The sequence below is a fragment of the Benincasa hispida genome, chromosome 7 (genome assembly GCF_009727055.1).
Source record: "Benincasa hispida cultivar B227 chromosome 7, ASM972705v1, whole genome shotgun sequence".
NCBI lineage: Eukaryota > Viridiplantae > Streptophyta > Magnoliopsida > Cucurbitales > Cucurbitaceae > Benincasa > Benincasa hispida.
Window position 1 is genome coordinate 35,052,336 of NC_052355.1, and position 16,669 is coordinate 35,069,004.

General features: G+C 34.3%; 2 protein-coding genes and 1 long non-coding RNA gene across 8 annotated transcripts; 1 reads left to right on the forward strand and 2 right to left on the reverse strand.

The window, feature by feature from the left end:
* Nucleotides 1-301: 301 nt before the first annotated feature.
* Nucleotides 302-2,690, forward strand: LOC120081491 (chaperone protein dnaJ C76, chloroplastic). Its single transcript, XM_039036427.1, has 4 exons — nt 302-1,189; nt 1,275-1,531; nt 1,621-1,804; nt 1,909-2,690. The coding sequence occupies exons 1-4, from the start codon at nt 731-733 to the stop codon at nt 2,533-2,535; spliced, it is 1,527 nt and encodes a 508-aa protein (XP_038892355.1). The 5' UTR covers nt 302-730; the 3' UTR covers nt 2,536-2,690.
* On the reverse strand, nt 1,662-1,993 carry LOC120081493. The gene is made up of 2 exons (XR_005482860.1): nt 1,852-1,993; nt 1,662-1,784 (listed from the first exon to the last, which is right to left on the reverse strand). It is a non-coding gene; the product is annotated as an uncharacterized LOC120081493 (long non-coding RNA).
* On the reverse strand, nt 2,647-5,514 carry LOC120081492 (thioredoxin-like protein YLS8). 6 transcript variants are annotated; one of them, XM_039036429.1, is made up of 4 exons: nt 5,276-5,466; nt 3,919-3,987; nt 3,586-3,622; nt 2,647-3,083 (listed from the first exon to the last, which is right to left on the reverse strand). In XM_039036429.1, exons 1-4 carry the CDS (start codon nt 5,299-5,301, stop codon nt 2,775-2,777), a joined length of 441 nt encoding a protein of 146 aa, XP_038892357.1. In that variant the 5' UTR covers nt 5,302-5,466; the 3' UTR covers nt 2,647-2,774. The 6 variants fall into 6 exon arrangements, with proteins under 6 accessions (XP_038892357.1, XP_038892359.1, XP_038892360.1 ...); XM_039036431.1 differs by having other exon boundaries at nt 3,919-3,998; nt 5,276-5,413; XM_039036432.1 differs by lacking the exon at nt 3,919-3,987.
* Between the last annotated feature and the right edge of the window lie 11,155 nt (nt 5,515-16,669).

Here is a 16,669-nt window from a genome sequence, read left to right on the forward strand (position 1 = left end):
TGTCCAAAAATAATACTAATCGAAAAAAATTCAATTTTAAAAACATTTTTTAAATATACGACTTAAAAGATAATATTTTATGTAAAAATCTCTTAATTTTCATGCGTTGGGACTATTTTTGCACCTTCATTGGAAAAAGATGTGAGAAAAATCCGATCATTCTTTAAAAAAAAAAATTTGAGTTCTTTTCTTGCATCTTGTTGTGAGAAAATTTATAACAACCATGTTGGCGTACAAATGTCCAGGCTACAGGTCGAACTTCTCTTATCTAAAGATTATGTTCGAATGCAAGAAAACACTCACACTAATATGATGGAGTCTGATATACTTTAATACTTAAGTTAGTATACAAAATATTCAATCACACACAAAATAGAGACTACTTACAAAGTCCATCGACTAACATTAGCTTGAAATGTGTGTAATATCAATGATGTCGGTAAAGATATAGCCCCCAAAGTCGTAGAGTTCTAGTTGGGTAAGCTGGACTCCATTATTACCCTTTGGTGAAAGAAAACAAGCCCAAGTAGACTGTGTCTTTGGGCTTAGGCCAAGTCGTGGACCTGGGCATGCCTTGATGGACCCCAACAACCCGCTTAGCCTGTAAACAAGCACTTAATATTATAAGCCAGGTATTGTAATGTAGGGGCTGTTTTCAATTATTTAGCCGACTTCCAAGGACCAAATCCCCCATCCATGGTGCTTCCTCCACACGGAATATTCTCACAGGATGCAACAAAATATCTCACTTCCTCTTGTCTTATCATTAAATATCTTCCTTCCGCTTTTTCAGGACCATCTCACAACTATTTCTTCTCTTCTCTCTTATCCTTTTGAGAAAAAAAACAAAGTTAGGAAGATGAGCGCCTCATGGCTTCCTCTGTACACACCCACAAGACAGTATCCAATTCAAAGAAGGTTGGAACCGTACATTCCTTCCACTTCCAGAAAGCTTCATGGCAACACTTTGTCATGTAGGGCAGCTTCTTCTATTACAGACTTTGATCTTTATGATCTTCTCGGCATCGACAACACTGCCAATCCATCACGGATTAAGGCCGCCTACCGTGCGCTCCAAAAGCACTGCCACCCTGACATTGCCGGTCCTGCTGGCCACGACATGGCCATCATTCTTAATGAAGCATATTCTGTTCTGTCAGATCCTTGTTCTAGGCTGGCTTATGATAAGGTTAGAAATAGGTAACATACTATCGTAATTCGTGCACAATTTGTTTCAACAAACTACGGTTTTTGACATGAGAATTGTTCCATAGGAGCAAGCAAAAATGGCAGAACTTCGAGGTTACACAGGGAAGCCAGTTTATTCGGTGTGGTTGGGATCAGAAAGTGAACAAAGGGCGGTTTTTGTGGATGAAGTGAAATGTATTGGCTGTTTGAAATGTGCTTTATTTGCTGGGAAAACATTTGCTGTTGAATCTGTGTATGGGAGAGCTAGAGTTGTGGCTCAATGGGCTGACCCTGAATATAAAGTTATGGAGGCTATTGAAGCTTGCCCAGTTGACTGCATTTCGTGAGTTGTGTTTATGTTTCAAAGTTCCTCTGTCTCCATCTCCTGATTTGCTTATAAATTTCTTCTTTTTCTTGGTAAATTCAACACAGGATGGTGGAAAGGACAGACTTGGCAGCCTTAGAGTTTTTAATGTCGAAGCAACCACGTGGGAACGTAAGAGTTGGAATGGGGAATGCAGCAGGCGAAAGAGTGTCGAACATCTTCACTGACGTGAAGAAGTTCCAAATCAGATTCAATGAGGCTATGGAGAAAGCTACAAAAGAACAATCTAAGGTTAGACTCAGATACACTAATGGCAATAGTTCAATAATTGATGATACCTTTCCTTCCTTAATGGCTTAGTAAGATCATCAAGTTATATGATGATTGTTTTACAGGGAGCAACCTTTGAGAGTGAAGCACAGTTGGCTGCAATTCAGGCTATCAGATCAATCTCAAATTGGCTATTTTGGCAGACAGCCACACCAGCTGGACCTGGATCGAAACACGGACAAAACCTGGCACGGAGTGCTAGCAAATTCACACCCGAAATTAACAGACTTCAGGCTGCTGTTACTGCAAGGAAACAAGTTAGAGAAAAAGCAGAAGACAGAAATAGAACTACAGCAAAATACCTATACAAGGATGACTATTGGGTTCCAACCACCTTTGCACTTCCAGCCTCAACTCAATCTCAAAACAACACAATCTCAAAGCCAAGAGTGGAGACCAAACCTACTAAAGAATCAGGAGAACTTGGGTTTGACGTTGGTGATGGTGGTCATGTTAGTCTCATGAGATTGGCATTACCAGTTTCGATATCGATAGTAGCAACTACTATAATTCAGCAAATGGTGGAAAATGATGGTGCCAGCGGCTTAAAGGAACACGCCGCAGGTTCTATGGCTTTAGACTTAGTTAACAGTCGCTGGATGCAGGTGATGCTAACAGGAGTCACTTGGTATATCATTGGAATGGCAGTGTTGGGAATGGTAGGAATGATTGCAAGAAAGTTTAGGCCTTGAGAATTACACATATAGTAAATTCCTCTAAAAGACGGAAGTTTCATGTATAGCTATAGTTGTACAATTATAAAAATGGAAAAACACATGGATATGTGATCGCAAATGACAGAATTAAGAAGCGAAGTGTGTATTAAACAGAGTTATATGCCATTCAAGCATAATGTCATATAGTACAGATTTTCAAGATGCAATTACTTAAATTTAAAACCAATAAGAGCTTGCACAAGCAGCAAAACGTCTTAGTAGCGATATTTGGTTGAATAATCCTTAGGTGCAATGACCAAACCACGGCCTTTTCTTGCTCCACGATAAACTGTTTCAATAATATCAATGAACTCTTGTTTATCCTTGAGTGCCCAATTTATCTTATTGTTGTTCCCAGTACCAAGATCAATCATTATGTGCTTGTTTCTAAAGAAGAACATAACAGTGGAAGGATCATACAATTCATACATTGTGTTGAAATCAGGAACTTCTGTGATATCCACAAGGTATATTACTGCAAAGTTCTTAATCGTCTCTGCAACTGAGGCCAACACTTCATCCATCTACGTTAAAACACATATCAATCAGAAAAAAGCATCTAAAAGATGATAAAGAATCATACTTGCAATAGAAGATAATGGAGAAGCGAGCACACACAAAAGGAGATATGATAAAGGTTAAAAATCACTTTTAGCTCCTAAACTTTGATAGAAGTAACAATTTAGTCCCTATACTTCCAACTTTGTAACGATTTAATCCCTTAACTTTACTATGTAACAATTTAATACTTATCGTTTCAAATTTGTAACGATTAGTCCCTACCAAAAGTGTTCTTTAACCTAGGATAAATTACAAATGAAGAGTAGATTTTATTACAAGTATTATCATTTTTAATAAAATGCTAAGCTTCTATTAAGAATAAATGAAAGATTAAAGAATACACCTCAAGAAAAGTTCAACAACTCTAAGAAAAGGGCTCCAGTTAAACAAAAATAAGACCTGAAGGATAGTTACAAATGAAATGGAAACAGAAATCAAGGTATGAAATCTAACAAAGGATCATACCTCACTCACCGAATGCTTTACTCTAACAATCCTAGAACTGCACAAGAAATTGAAATTTTGCACTCATCCAAGTTAGGAAAAATTCACCAATACTAATCTTAAGAAGTCTGATCAATTCAAGCAAGCAAATATTCAAAGCTCTAACCCAGATGAGAAAAATACACAAAAAGAAAGGAAAGAAAGAAAGAAATAAGAAAAACATTGACCAACCAAGACATCAAAACTTGAAGAACTAAAACAAGTGACTTGTTTTGTGAAATGAAAAGGCATAACAGAACAAATTCAGTTGCACTAGAAACAAGAAGAAGAATAAGGGAGTTGAGAGAGATATACACAAAGAATTCTTCAGCCCAAATCATAGGAGGTTGAAGGACGGAAAATGGGCTCCAGGATTTCTTCAGTCTGTTTTATTCCTATTCACCAGTAATTTAGTCAACAATTTTAACCGAAATTGTTGCAATTATACACATTACAAACAAAGATTAAACTACAAGTATACTCATTTTTAATGAGCCGATTTCTTTTACTTCTGCTACCAAAATCCATCTAAGGGGGGAAAAAGTTAAAAGTAAGAATGTTGTAGAGTAGAATTTAGATTAATTTTATAATTATTTTGACTTTCTGTAAATAATTTCTACAACTGGGTTAGATGTGTTTAAGTCCATAAAATTTAAAGCTAAAGGTTAGCTTTAATTTCCGAATTTTTAGGTTTGTACTGAATAAATCCTTGAACTATAAAATGTCTAATAGGTTCTAAAGATAATCAATTTTTTTAAATAAATAATTGATGTATTGGAATTTCATATTTAAAAGAATTTTAAAGAAAATATTGAAAAGGTAAAAAACATATTAAACGAAAAATTAAAAATTAAAAATTTCATAATCTATTGCACAAAAAATTGAAATGGAAAGTAGATCATTATAAAATTTAGGAACTTATTGAAAGGTTAAAAGCCTACTAGACAGAACAAATGGGCATGAACTCAATCCTTAGGAACTAAAACTTGGTCTCTTTACTTTACAAAGAAATTTGATTTCTAATCAGTTCTATTGATCTACTTGGGTAAAAATTTTAACCAAATTTTAGAGACAATATCAATTTATGCTTTAGGGTTATATCAATTTAAACTCTTAACTAATAATTGTATCATTGATAAATCGATATTTGAAGAAGTCTACGCACATTTAAAAAATACCTGCATTATTTTTAAATAATGGTCTAAATTGATATGCTTACCGAGGATTTAAATTTTTAATTGATAAACTCCCACCAAGTTTAGGAATTTAATTGTTATTTGTCTTAAATTTTAAACAGTGAAATATCATTATTAAATTCTAGAAACTAAATTTTTATAGACTAAATTAAGTTTAAGGGAAGGTATTTTTTAATCAAATTAAAACGTGAGGTTGAACTAAAAAGTAAAAACTAAAAAATGGAATGAATACCAAGAAAATAATAATTTAACAAAAATGAAACAATTAGATATGGCGTCGTCTTTCATTCCTCTCTGCAAAAATGAATGAGAGAAAAGTTTCTGAGACTTCATAATTCGGCATAAAAAGAAGAAGAAAATCCTCCTCCTCTGAATTACGATCGCCGAAGAGAATCGGAATCGGCAAAAATTGAAAAAGAAATGCAAAAGAAAGAGAAATCGAAAGAAGAAGAGTTAGAGATTGAAAATGAGGTTACCTGCATACAAGTGTCGTCCCAATCATGGCCGAAGCGGATGATGACGACGCGTTCTTCTTCAGCGAGAATGGCTTGATCCACTGCCCATCCTGAGTGCAGATGTGGTAGAAGGTACGACATCTCCAAACCCTAATTTCTCCCGATTCTCTCTCCCTGTTCTTTTCTTTCTTTCTCTGAGAATGAAGGAACTTTCGCTCTGAGTTTTAAACGGAAAACATTTCTACGGCGACTGGCCGAAGAAGCCTCTAGAACAACATGGAAACTGCCTAAAGCTACCCATGCTTCCAATCTAATCACTCCACGTGTTACTTTTTTTCTTCTTTCCAATTCTACCCTTTGAGAATACTGTATAATTTTGGGCTTTCTCCATAAATAATATTAATTGTATGGCTAGTTGCACAAATAACAATCAGACCTAAAATAATAAAAAATTATATAATAAAGATAAATATATTAGGGATATAGTACAAAATTAGTGTCATATACCATTGATAGCAGCTCGAGGGAGGAACTATGGCAGGAGTGGATTGGATCTCGGTCTGAGAGACGGTAGGAGAAAGTCAGTCCGCTCAGTCTGATTTGGCTCACTGGCAGGGACAACACCCTAAAAGAGGGAAGGGATAGCTATATAGGTAAATGACTAAAGAGCTCACACGCAGGCCAACATTTCGCTCTTTTTCTTCTGATTTTCTCAAATTGAAAACTATCTCTGATAGTAGCTGTCAATGATAGCCACTGATAGCTACTATCAATTGTTATAATTGATAGCTGCTATCAGTGATAGCTTTCAATTTGAAAAATATTAATACAATATTAAAATAGTAACACTTGAAATATCACCTTTCAGTTTGCTATCAGTTTTCAATGGTTATCATTGATACACTTTGTTCAATTGTAATCAAACATGAAATATTAACATCTAAAGCTATTCGTGGATATCAATAATAGATTTTTATAAATAGTTATCAACTTTTGAAAGAAAACTATTATTTTTCAAAGATTAACATTTAAAACTATAAGTATAATAAGAAGTCAATATGTGACTATCTCTAATGTTTACCTAACTCATATCACCAATATTATTAATATCATTCATTTTATTGATATATATACCTAAGTTATATAACTGATATACGGATATCACTGATAACTATGGCTATCATTGATAGCTTCAATCAGTGGCTATCGCCAATAACTTTTAGCAATAGCTATCAATAGTAGATTTTCATCAAATGGAATTGACTTTTATATTACTAATATTATCGATATATGGATATCATCTAAGTTCTATCATCGATATCACTGATATCGTAGTTATCAATGGCAACTTCTATAATTGATAACATGTTATCAGAGGTAACTTCTGTCACTCATTTTTACCATCAAATAACATGTCATCGTTGATAGCTTCTATCACTTAAGATTAAGCTATAAATGATAGAAAATATTAGTGACTATCACTAATAGACTTTCATTAGTGACTATCAATTTTTGAAATACTAACACTCAAAGCTAGCGGTGACTATTATTGAGAAAGTTTTATCATGATTATCAATAATAGACTTTTATCACTAGTATACTTATACCTCTGATATCTACCTAAATTTGATATCACTAATACATGAATATGACTGATATCTATCTAAGCTCTATCACTGATATCACTAGTAATTGTTATTATCAATACACAAATATTACGGTACACAAATATACAAATATTTCAATTTGTGCCCTTCATTTTGGGTCATCTATGTCATTTTTTTAAAGTTTATTTCTGATAGACATCATACTCTTAAAGTCTTATAAAAATTAATAATAAAAAAAAACTATTGGCCTGTTTGATACCGTTCACATTTCTCATTTTGGAGAAATCAACTTGTTTAATAACTATTCTCGTTTCTATTTCAAACTTTTAAAAAATGTTTCTAAAAATGATGCAAATTTGTGGACTAAAAAAATAGTTTCTTTCAAATCCGTCTTCATTTTCTATTTAAATTTAATGTTTTGTTATAATAATCAAATTGGATGATTGGCTTGCTGGGTTAAGTCATGTATGAATTAGATACTTTCGAGTCTTGGGTACAAAACTCGGTCTCATAAATATTATATAAAAAAGCAAAAATTGGATAAAGGAAAGAAAATAAAAAAAAAATAGAAGAAGCAAAAACTGGAGAAAAGATAGAAAATTAAAAAAAAAAAAAAAAAAAAGAAAAAAAAAAAAAGAGAGAATAAGCAAAAATCAGAGAAAGGAAAGAAAATAAAACTCAAAACTTAAAGACCATATGTGTAACATTTGAAAACCTAGGACCAAATAGAAATTAGACTCAAAACCTATGGACCAAAAATGTATTTTTCTAAAAAACAAAATTTAAAATACCCAAATTTTGTGTATCTCTCCCCCATGCATAGTCTATGTAACACCTTGAATTTTGTTCGTAATATAATTTCAGTATTTTCTAATATTTGAGGACATTTCTGGAATATGGAAGTTTAAATTTAATTATTGAGATTTAATTGCTAAGGAAATGGGTGTTTCAATTCATCGATAAGAGGAAAATTATGGGAATTAGCCCTTCTAAAAGGAAAATTTGGACTTTTTATGTCACTTGAATGCAAATTAGACATTATTGTCAAGAATTTAGTTCAATTGGAAGAAAAAATGTTGATTTTTGAGTTTGGCGGGGGAAAATGATTTATTAATATTAAATAAAATAGGATAGAATAAAATAAAATGAACATTTTATTTTATTTTTCTTTCCTTTTTCTTCTTTTTTCTCTTTTCTTTGTTTCTTTTTATTTTCCCCTTTCTCTCCCATTTCTTTCTCCTTTCTTGGCTAAAGACCCCCTTTGTGTTCTTCTCGCCGCCAAACCCTAACAGTCGCGCCTTGCGCCGCCCACCGCTCGCCTCACCAAGCTGTCGCCTCTCTCTGTCACCAGGGTTGTCTGCCCTATTGGAATACAGAAACATGCAGGAGAAGAAAACAAGATCATTAAACATTCTAATTCATCAATTTTGACATCAAAATTAGCATGTTCATAGGGTAATAAGAAGGTTTCAAGACATACCTTTGAAGAATTCCTCCAAATCCAAGCTGCTCTTCACGTGATTTCAGCTCCAAATCTTTCGTGAACTACCAAGAGAACTTCTCTACTATTCTCAGCCTTGAATTTGAGTGGTGGAACTAAAAAATGGAGTGAATTTGTGAGGGAATGTAGAGGTTTTTGTGGTGAGGATGAAGAACTCAGCAGGAACAAATTTTCCAGCAACTAATCGATAGTTGCACTCTCATCACTATAGATATATTTGTGTCCACTTGATTTAGCCATAATCGGTAAGTCGACCATTCACAGATTGTTCATAATAACGGCTGGGTTAAATGTTGTTTTACCCCCGAAATTACATCTTGCTCCTTAAGTTTCATTGATCCTCTAATGAACAATTGGGTTGTGATCTAATCATTAGATCAGATCCCTCTTGGGCCATTGAGAGGGCGGGGCCCCTTGTTCAAGACATGGATTCGACACTTAAGAGAACAACCTTTCTCTTATCCCTAAATCGGGCAGGCGTGAATTCTATCTTGCATCCAATGTCCTCAGCTATCTACTCAGTCTTACCCCTGAAATGGAAGGCTCATTGAGCCGGCACTGTTGAGCCAACCTCCACCTATAAAAATTTAAGGATAATCCCGAATAAACAGGAGTTCATAGTTAACTCAGAATTAAGATTAAGTTACCTAGGTCATTGTAGTGAAATAGTCAGTCTTAAATAATAAACAACGTTATAAAGTAAGAATGACTTATTTCTTGGTCTGATCTTACGCAAACTCATTGCATAGGACGCCCCCACTCTTTATGTCAATATATGAACGAATCAGAATCACTTCGTTTGTAGCACCTTACAACAAATTGTAACAACTACAGAGTAGACCGCATCTGGTAGTGTTACCAGAATAAGGCACCAAACCTTATTCATATACTATAGATCATTTAAATTATTTACTCAAACATGATCTACTCTTATGTCTTTACATATAGTTTAAGTACACATGTAATAGCCATGGATCTTTTGGTTTATTGGATTTATTTCTAAAATGAAATAAGCAATTTATATATTCAATAACAACATTATTGAATCAAACTTCAACAACAAATTTATTAAATTTTAGAATAAGTTTAATGTTTACAAACCACGAGTTTTAGGACATAAAATCCAACACACCCACCGTTCGCCTCACCGAAGCCCATCGAGCACCGTCGTCGAGCCGTGCGTGCCCCTAGTCGACGCCAGCACCTGTGATCAACCACCGCACCTTGCGCTGCCGCAGCTGGTCAGCCCACCCCGTCGCCAGTCATCGCCCTTCAGCCATCCACGTCATTTCCTCCAATCGTGTCCACCACCACCGTTTTCATTGGGTTTCGCCAGATCTGGTGGTTTTGGGTGAGTCGGTGTTTTTGTTTTTCAATTAAATCTCTTGGCCATGTTGTTATGCTGCAATCTTTTGATACGCTTCGTTTGGGTTAAAGTGGAGTTGTAGGAGAAGCTTGGAAGTCAAAAGGGTACTATCGAGGAGGGTTGGGAGTGGTTTGGTCAAATCTTTGGGTAAGATTGCTTAATTCATGGGCAATTGAGATATTGGAATTAAGCCTTGTTATTAATTGTAAATTGAATTATGTTTAGACTTGATACAAGATCCATCTAGGCAAGGTGAAGATTATTCTGCTTGTCGCATAGGCACAATTTTGAGGTAAGTAATCTTACTACTGGAACCGCCTTTGTGCTGGACGATAATTCAAGATTTATTTAAGGACAAATTTGATTGTTCTGAGAGCGAATGGATTGTTTAGAAAAGATATATGAGTATGTGATAATATGACTGAATCATGTTATACGTATGAGCATGATTTAGAATTTTATGAGACATATTAAAAGAACGATTGAGCATGAGCCTAAATTATGAGTTAAGTGACACTACTACTGAAATGTCTTAAAGCTAGGCGAAAGTTAGGTATTTATTGATGCACATATTTATGTGATTCATTATGAAAGTGTGTATGCTATGTGATGTATTATGAAATTTCAAATATTTGATTGTTTACATGATTTAGTGCATGAAAGTGTGATGTACTAGAGTTGATCCATTAAAACTAGATTAAACACGTTCGTTGAGGTTAATTAACATGATTTTGATGAGGAGATTTTATGGGATTTAGGATTATATGAATATTATATGTGATATGACATTAGATGTGACACCTTTCCCTTTCCAGATTATTTGTTTACATGAAAGAGATGCATGTCTAAGGGCGCTAGTATATAAAAGAGATGTATTAAGGTTGGTGTGTATGAAAGTGATACATGTCTAGAGGGTATTAGGGTGTACGTAAAAGTGTTGGGAATGCCCTAGAACTCAAAGTTCGTGTTAAACATTCTATTTATCAATAATAATAAGTTATCGATTTTGCATTCTATTATGAAAATCCAATAAACATACCCATGACTACGAATACTTTAACTTTATGTGATGACATAAACATGATCAAGTTAATAGTATATGACCTAAATGGTCTAATAAGTATATGGATGAAATTTGGTATCTCATCTTGGTAAAATTATTGGATACGGCTCACTCTATAGTTGTTACAAGAAGTTGTAAAGTGCTACAAATGATGTGATTCACAGATCATTCATGTTGAGACATGTGCGTGGGGGCATCCTATGCAATGAGTTTGCATATAGACTGGACTACGAAAATAGTCACTTTTTCTTTACAACGACCGTTTACTGTTAAAACTGACTATTTCATTTATAAAGTAACCTAGGTTAACTCGATCTTAATCTTGAGCTAGCTATAAACTCCTGTTTGTTCGGGATTATCCTTTGATCTACATGGGTGAGAGTAGTTCAACAACACTGTTCAATAAGCTTCCCATTTTGGGGATAAGACCGGATGAATAGTTAGGGACATAGTGAAACGCAAAAATTGTTTCGAAGCTACAAGTCCATGCCATAAACTTGATGACATAGATTTTTAAGCCTTTTTTTTTTATCATCATACAAGCTCATCATAAACTTGTAACGCATGTATGAATATGAATGAATAAAATTAATCTTCTTATGTCATACAACGCATGGATGATAGCGATGATATGCGATACTACTTCTAGATATGCGTTATTAATGAATGTTCTTGTAGTATGCTATGCGTTGTCACAAGTTTCCTTGCGTTGAAACCAAGTATAATTTCACCACAAGTTTCTCGGTGTGATCCGAGGTTGAACACAAGGATTGTTTTAGGTTAATTGCGTTATATTTGTGATATATGCGACTGAGAGTTTTTTTCAAATTAATAAAAGTGTTGTTTGTACATGCGATAAAGTAAATTGTGCAGTAAAGTAAAGATAAACGATAAAAATGCGGTAATAAAGTAAATTACGATAAAAGTAAAGTGCGATAAAATAAACCTAAGCTATGATGATACAAGATACAGGTTACATGATACAAGATACCGAGGTTGAGATTGACTGTGAAGGATATACAAAGATCGTGTTATGCGGTGGCAAGTCTTATGTGTGAAACAGAAACAGAAAGGATAATTAATATAAACAACGCAAGTTTCTTAATTGCGTTCAAGATATAAGTACGGTTCCGCTTTTCCTTGGCGTACACCTTTCGGTGATCGGCCGCGTTTCCCACATCTCTGTGGTGAAACAGGGACGAACGTAGTGAACGCAAGGTTGCTTCCATCTCTGGAGGTACTTCTCGCTTTAGTTAACGCATTCTTCTAACCTTCTCTCGACAGATCAGAATGGCATCTTCACTTCTGTACTCACAGGTGAAGATGCCGTCTAGCATGCTTTAGCTAAACATCTTTATTTCTTTAGCACAGATTAAGTTACTTGTTTAATTCATATTAATTACCAAGGGATTAAGAAAACATCATGGAGAAAATAATTTATGGAGGAACGAAAATAGACAGAGAAGTGGAAATGGAAATGATCAAGACATTTAATAATAGTATTTAGTGTCTGGTACATGGTTGTGAATGAAGAGATTAAGAAGATGAAATACAATTGATGAATGAGAGTTAGAAACAAATACAAATAAATGCCAACGTCTTGGCACAGATCTGGAATGGAGAATCACTTGCCAGCGTCGATGGAGTGAATGGAAGGATGAGCTTCCCTCTCAGGCTTGCTCAACTGGTAGAAGGGATCTAAGTACAGAGCTTCTCGACGGGGATTTGGCAGAATTGCACTGAGACTCACCTCTCAGCCTTGTCTCTTCTCTTCCCGGATTTCCTCCGATCAACACTCAGATCAGCCCTCTCTCTCAATAGCCTCGTATCAATTATCCCCCGTATCAAGTATATCCTTCAGTGAATTCTTTGAGGGTATTTATAGGCTGAAGGCTTTGACTCTCTGACTTGTGGTCCTCACTTTATTGTTATGGAAAGTCCGAAAATGGTGGAATAAATATTCCTTCTGTTATGCAATCAGTCCGTCGAATATGCACAACAGTTAGTTATACACGTGTCACAATCCTCCGCGTTTACATTGCTCATTTGCATCTTTCGATCTATGTCCGCATGCGGTGTTGTTTTTATTACCGCATGTGGTTGAAGTTCAGCTCTGGATCGGCTGTCGCATTGCGCCGTCATTGCGTTGATCGTCTCTTCAGTATTGATTTGACGGGCACAATGCGATAGAGATGCGTTGTTCAGTTTCTCTTTGAGCCTTGATCGTAAGCGGTGACTTGGTTTCCTGCAAAACAGACTTGAAATATCCTTTTCTACCATCTTAATGGTCTTAGTGGGTGTATTTGCGATAATTTATAATTATTTTATTCCTTAGCTAATTTTCATACAACCGACGCATATTTTCTCTCTTTTGGCCACAATATCTGTATAAGAAAGTATATATAACTTGTATTTCTACAAGTTATCACATAGCCCTGCAAGATGGAATTCACTCCTACCCAATTTAAGGTTAGCAGATAGGTTGTTCTCTTAAGTACTGATTCCAGGTCTTGAACAATCGGGGTCCCGCCTTCTCATGATAGAGAAAGGACTTGATTCATAGGTATTATGAATCAAAATTGTTCATTAGAGGGTCAGTAGAAACTTAAGGAACAAGATGTATTCACAGGGGTAAAACGGTAATCTTGACCCAGCTGTGATTACAAACAACCTGTGAAGGATCGACTTACTGATTATGGTTATATCAAGTGGACATAATATATTTACAGTGAGGGGAGTTCAACTATGGGCTATAGTGGAGTGACCCATTAGTTAACGAATGAGGATTAATTTGGTAAAATAGTTTAGCCAATTAATCTCGGATCGTTGGACCCCATGATCTGTAGGTCCGCGAGGTTCCCCTACTAGCTCGTAAATGGATAAGCTTTAGAGTAGCATGATAAGTTAATTTGAGACGTTCAAATTAGAATGAAACAGAATAGGAGAATTTATATTTAAATATGATTTAAATATATGAAGATGGATTTGTGTAAAAATTAATTTAATATTTGATATTAAATTAGTTAGATTATTTAAATAATTATTTATTAATTTTATTAGAAAATTAATTTTATAAAATTAATAATATTTTAAATTTTAAAATCAAGTAGATTTTGAAATAATTTTTGATGAAAATAGAAAAATTGGAAAATTGCACAAAATGGAAAAATGGGTTTTTCTATTACCATCTTCAACTAGCTCACTCAAAATCCATTAACATTCTCTTCAATTACTCTAAGCATGAGCTGCATCTCATGTAGTCATCTTCATTGCATGTTTACTTGCAATAAATAAAGAAGATTGGAGTGGAATTGATGCATGCATTCAAAATGGTTTTTGAGAAAAATTCGTGCTGAAAAAAGAGTTCTTCAAACAAACTGGTGCAGTGAGCTTCTCCCTAGTTTTTTGTTAGTTCAAGCTGTTCTTGAGTCCCACAACTCATTCTAAAACTCCAAGAGGATAGTGAGAAAGATCTTGAAGTGGTTCACAGTAAGTTTTGGAGAAGACAACTGCTGAGGATCAAGATCTTGAAGAGTTCTACAAAGGTATGACTTCAAACCCTCTTATATTAGATGAGCATGCTTTAGTTTCTACCAAAATTAATGAATTAGAATGCTTATTAATCCTTGTTATTTCCGCTGCATGCTAATATACTCTTACAAAAAGGTGCACACTCAGTGGGTTGTGTGTATGCGAAAGAGGTGTATACATAACTATGTGTACAAAAGAGGTGCATATCCCTACATTCATAGAAAAGACCTGAGGTGTACGTAAGAGGTGCACACTCAGTGGATTGTGTGTATATGAAAGAGGTGTATACATAATCATGTGTACGAAAGGGATGCACATCCCTATATTCATAGAGAGGACCTGGGGTGTATGAAAGTGATGCACTCTAGGGAGAAAGGAAAAAGAGTGAGCCATGTAAGAGAAGTCTTCAGGTCCTACCAGTAGAAAGTTCCAGTTCATGTTGCATTTATTAGGTATAAATGCTTACCTGAACCTGGTAGTGGGGTTACTTATTGAGTATTTTATACTCATTCTTTCTCATGTCTTTTTTTTTTTTTCTAGGTAAGGGTAAAAGCATGCCGACGAATGACAAGCGAAATCTGTGATCGAGTCACTGGGACCAGTTTTATGCTTCTGCTCATGTTTCAAGATTTCTTTTCATGTCTTTAAACTTTTAGTCCTGATGTTTGAAACTTGCCATTTGGTATTCTTTTTCAGTCTTTTAAAGTTTTCTAGCCTTATTTATTTCTCATTATGATTTATGGGCACCCTTTTACTTAACTTTATCATTTGGTTTTAATGGAAATCTCTTATTTGACTTTATTTATCTAGCATTTATTTCGTTATGAAAATGTATCATTTTAAATTCTATGCATGCATATATATAGTAACGACCTAGCTTGAGTCCTAGGGAGTCGGGTCATTACAGTCTAGGGCTTCACGCCCATTGATGTTCCTTTTTTAAAAAGAAAAAAAAACATTGGAATCCCATATTCTTTCTCATTCTTTCTTCTAATTGAACCTTTTCTTCCTTCTCACTCTCTTTTTCTTCTTCCCGGTGGCGCGCGTTGTAAATGACTAGTAATTGGAGACCGATGCGGGACGACAACTGGGGAAGGGTGTGGTGGATCTCAATGACACAAGGTTTTGGACAGTGGCTAGGTTAGGGTTCCGTCGACTATAGTACACAAACTCGAACATCAACGGCGGCAACGATGAGCAAGGTGGCTGTGGAGGAAGGTGCGACAACAGTTGATAGGAGCAGTGATAGATCTAGGGCTTCACGAAGAGATGAGGATGGGCGATGATGATAAACGCTTTACGAAAAAGAAGAGATGAAGATAAGGATGGTTCTTACACACGCAAACCAAGGAATAAATGTACATATATATACTTTGATATATATATATATTTATATAAATTAGGACGATTTTTTTAACTTAGTTTTCTTATTTTATGATATATATATGCTTGTATATATGTTTTATATTGAACATTAAGTCCATCTGTTATTCATATATTGTGGTAAATATTTTTGTTTATTTTTAACTATTTTGAATTTATGATATATACTGTGATGTAAATGAAATTTATAGTATATAATGTGATTTATATTGAACATTGAGCCAAGCTGTGATTTATATATTGTAGTATAACTGTAAAAAAATTGTTTAAACAATATATACTCGTAATTTGTATATTATACTGTCATGATACTGTTATATCGAAACTTTGGAATGGTACAACCATCTATTTGAGTGCATTTATATCTCATATATTGATTAGAATATTTGGAGATATCTAATACAATGTTCTAATGTATATTTAAAAATACTCATGAATCTACCATAAAAACCAACCAAGTTGCTAAGAAACAAGTTGTATCTTAAACATATCAAATATATTTACCAGTATATTTTATATATTGGTTAGAACATTTGCAAAATCTAATACAATGTTCTAAGATATATTTAAAAATAACATGAATATGCTAGTAAAATCAGTTGCTTGATATGTGAAATGCATTAAATGAAAAATAAATCATATTAATACATTTTCTCTCTCCAATTGAAAATGAGAAGAAAATCTGAAGTAATTAATACTATATAATAAATGTATTTTCTCTTTCCAATATTAAGGATGCTTCGTAAATGTAGAAAGATTTTTCTAATGCATATTCTCTCTCATTAACAACGAAAAAATGGATTATAAAAAATAGAAAAATGATAAATTTGTCCAAAATTCTCTCTCGAAGCCTTCATTGAAAATTTCAAATCTAACGATAGTTTTAATAACATCATCATGGTCTTCAACTCGCGTTATTTTGAGTTGTCCATGCCTTCAAACATGGAAAATATGTATGCATGCC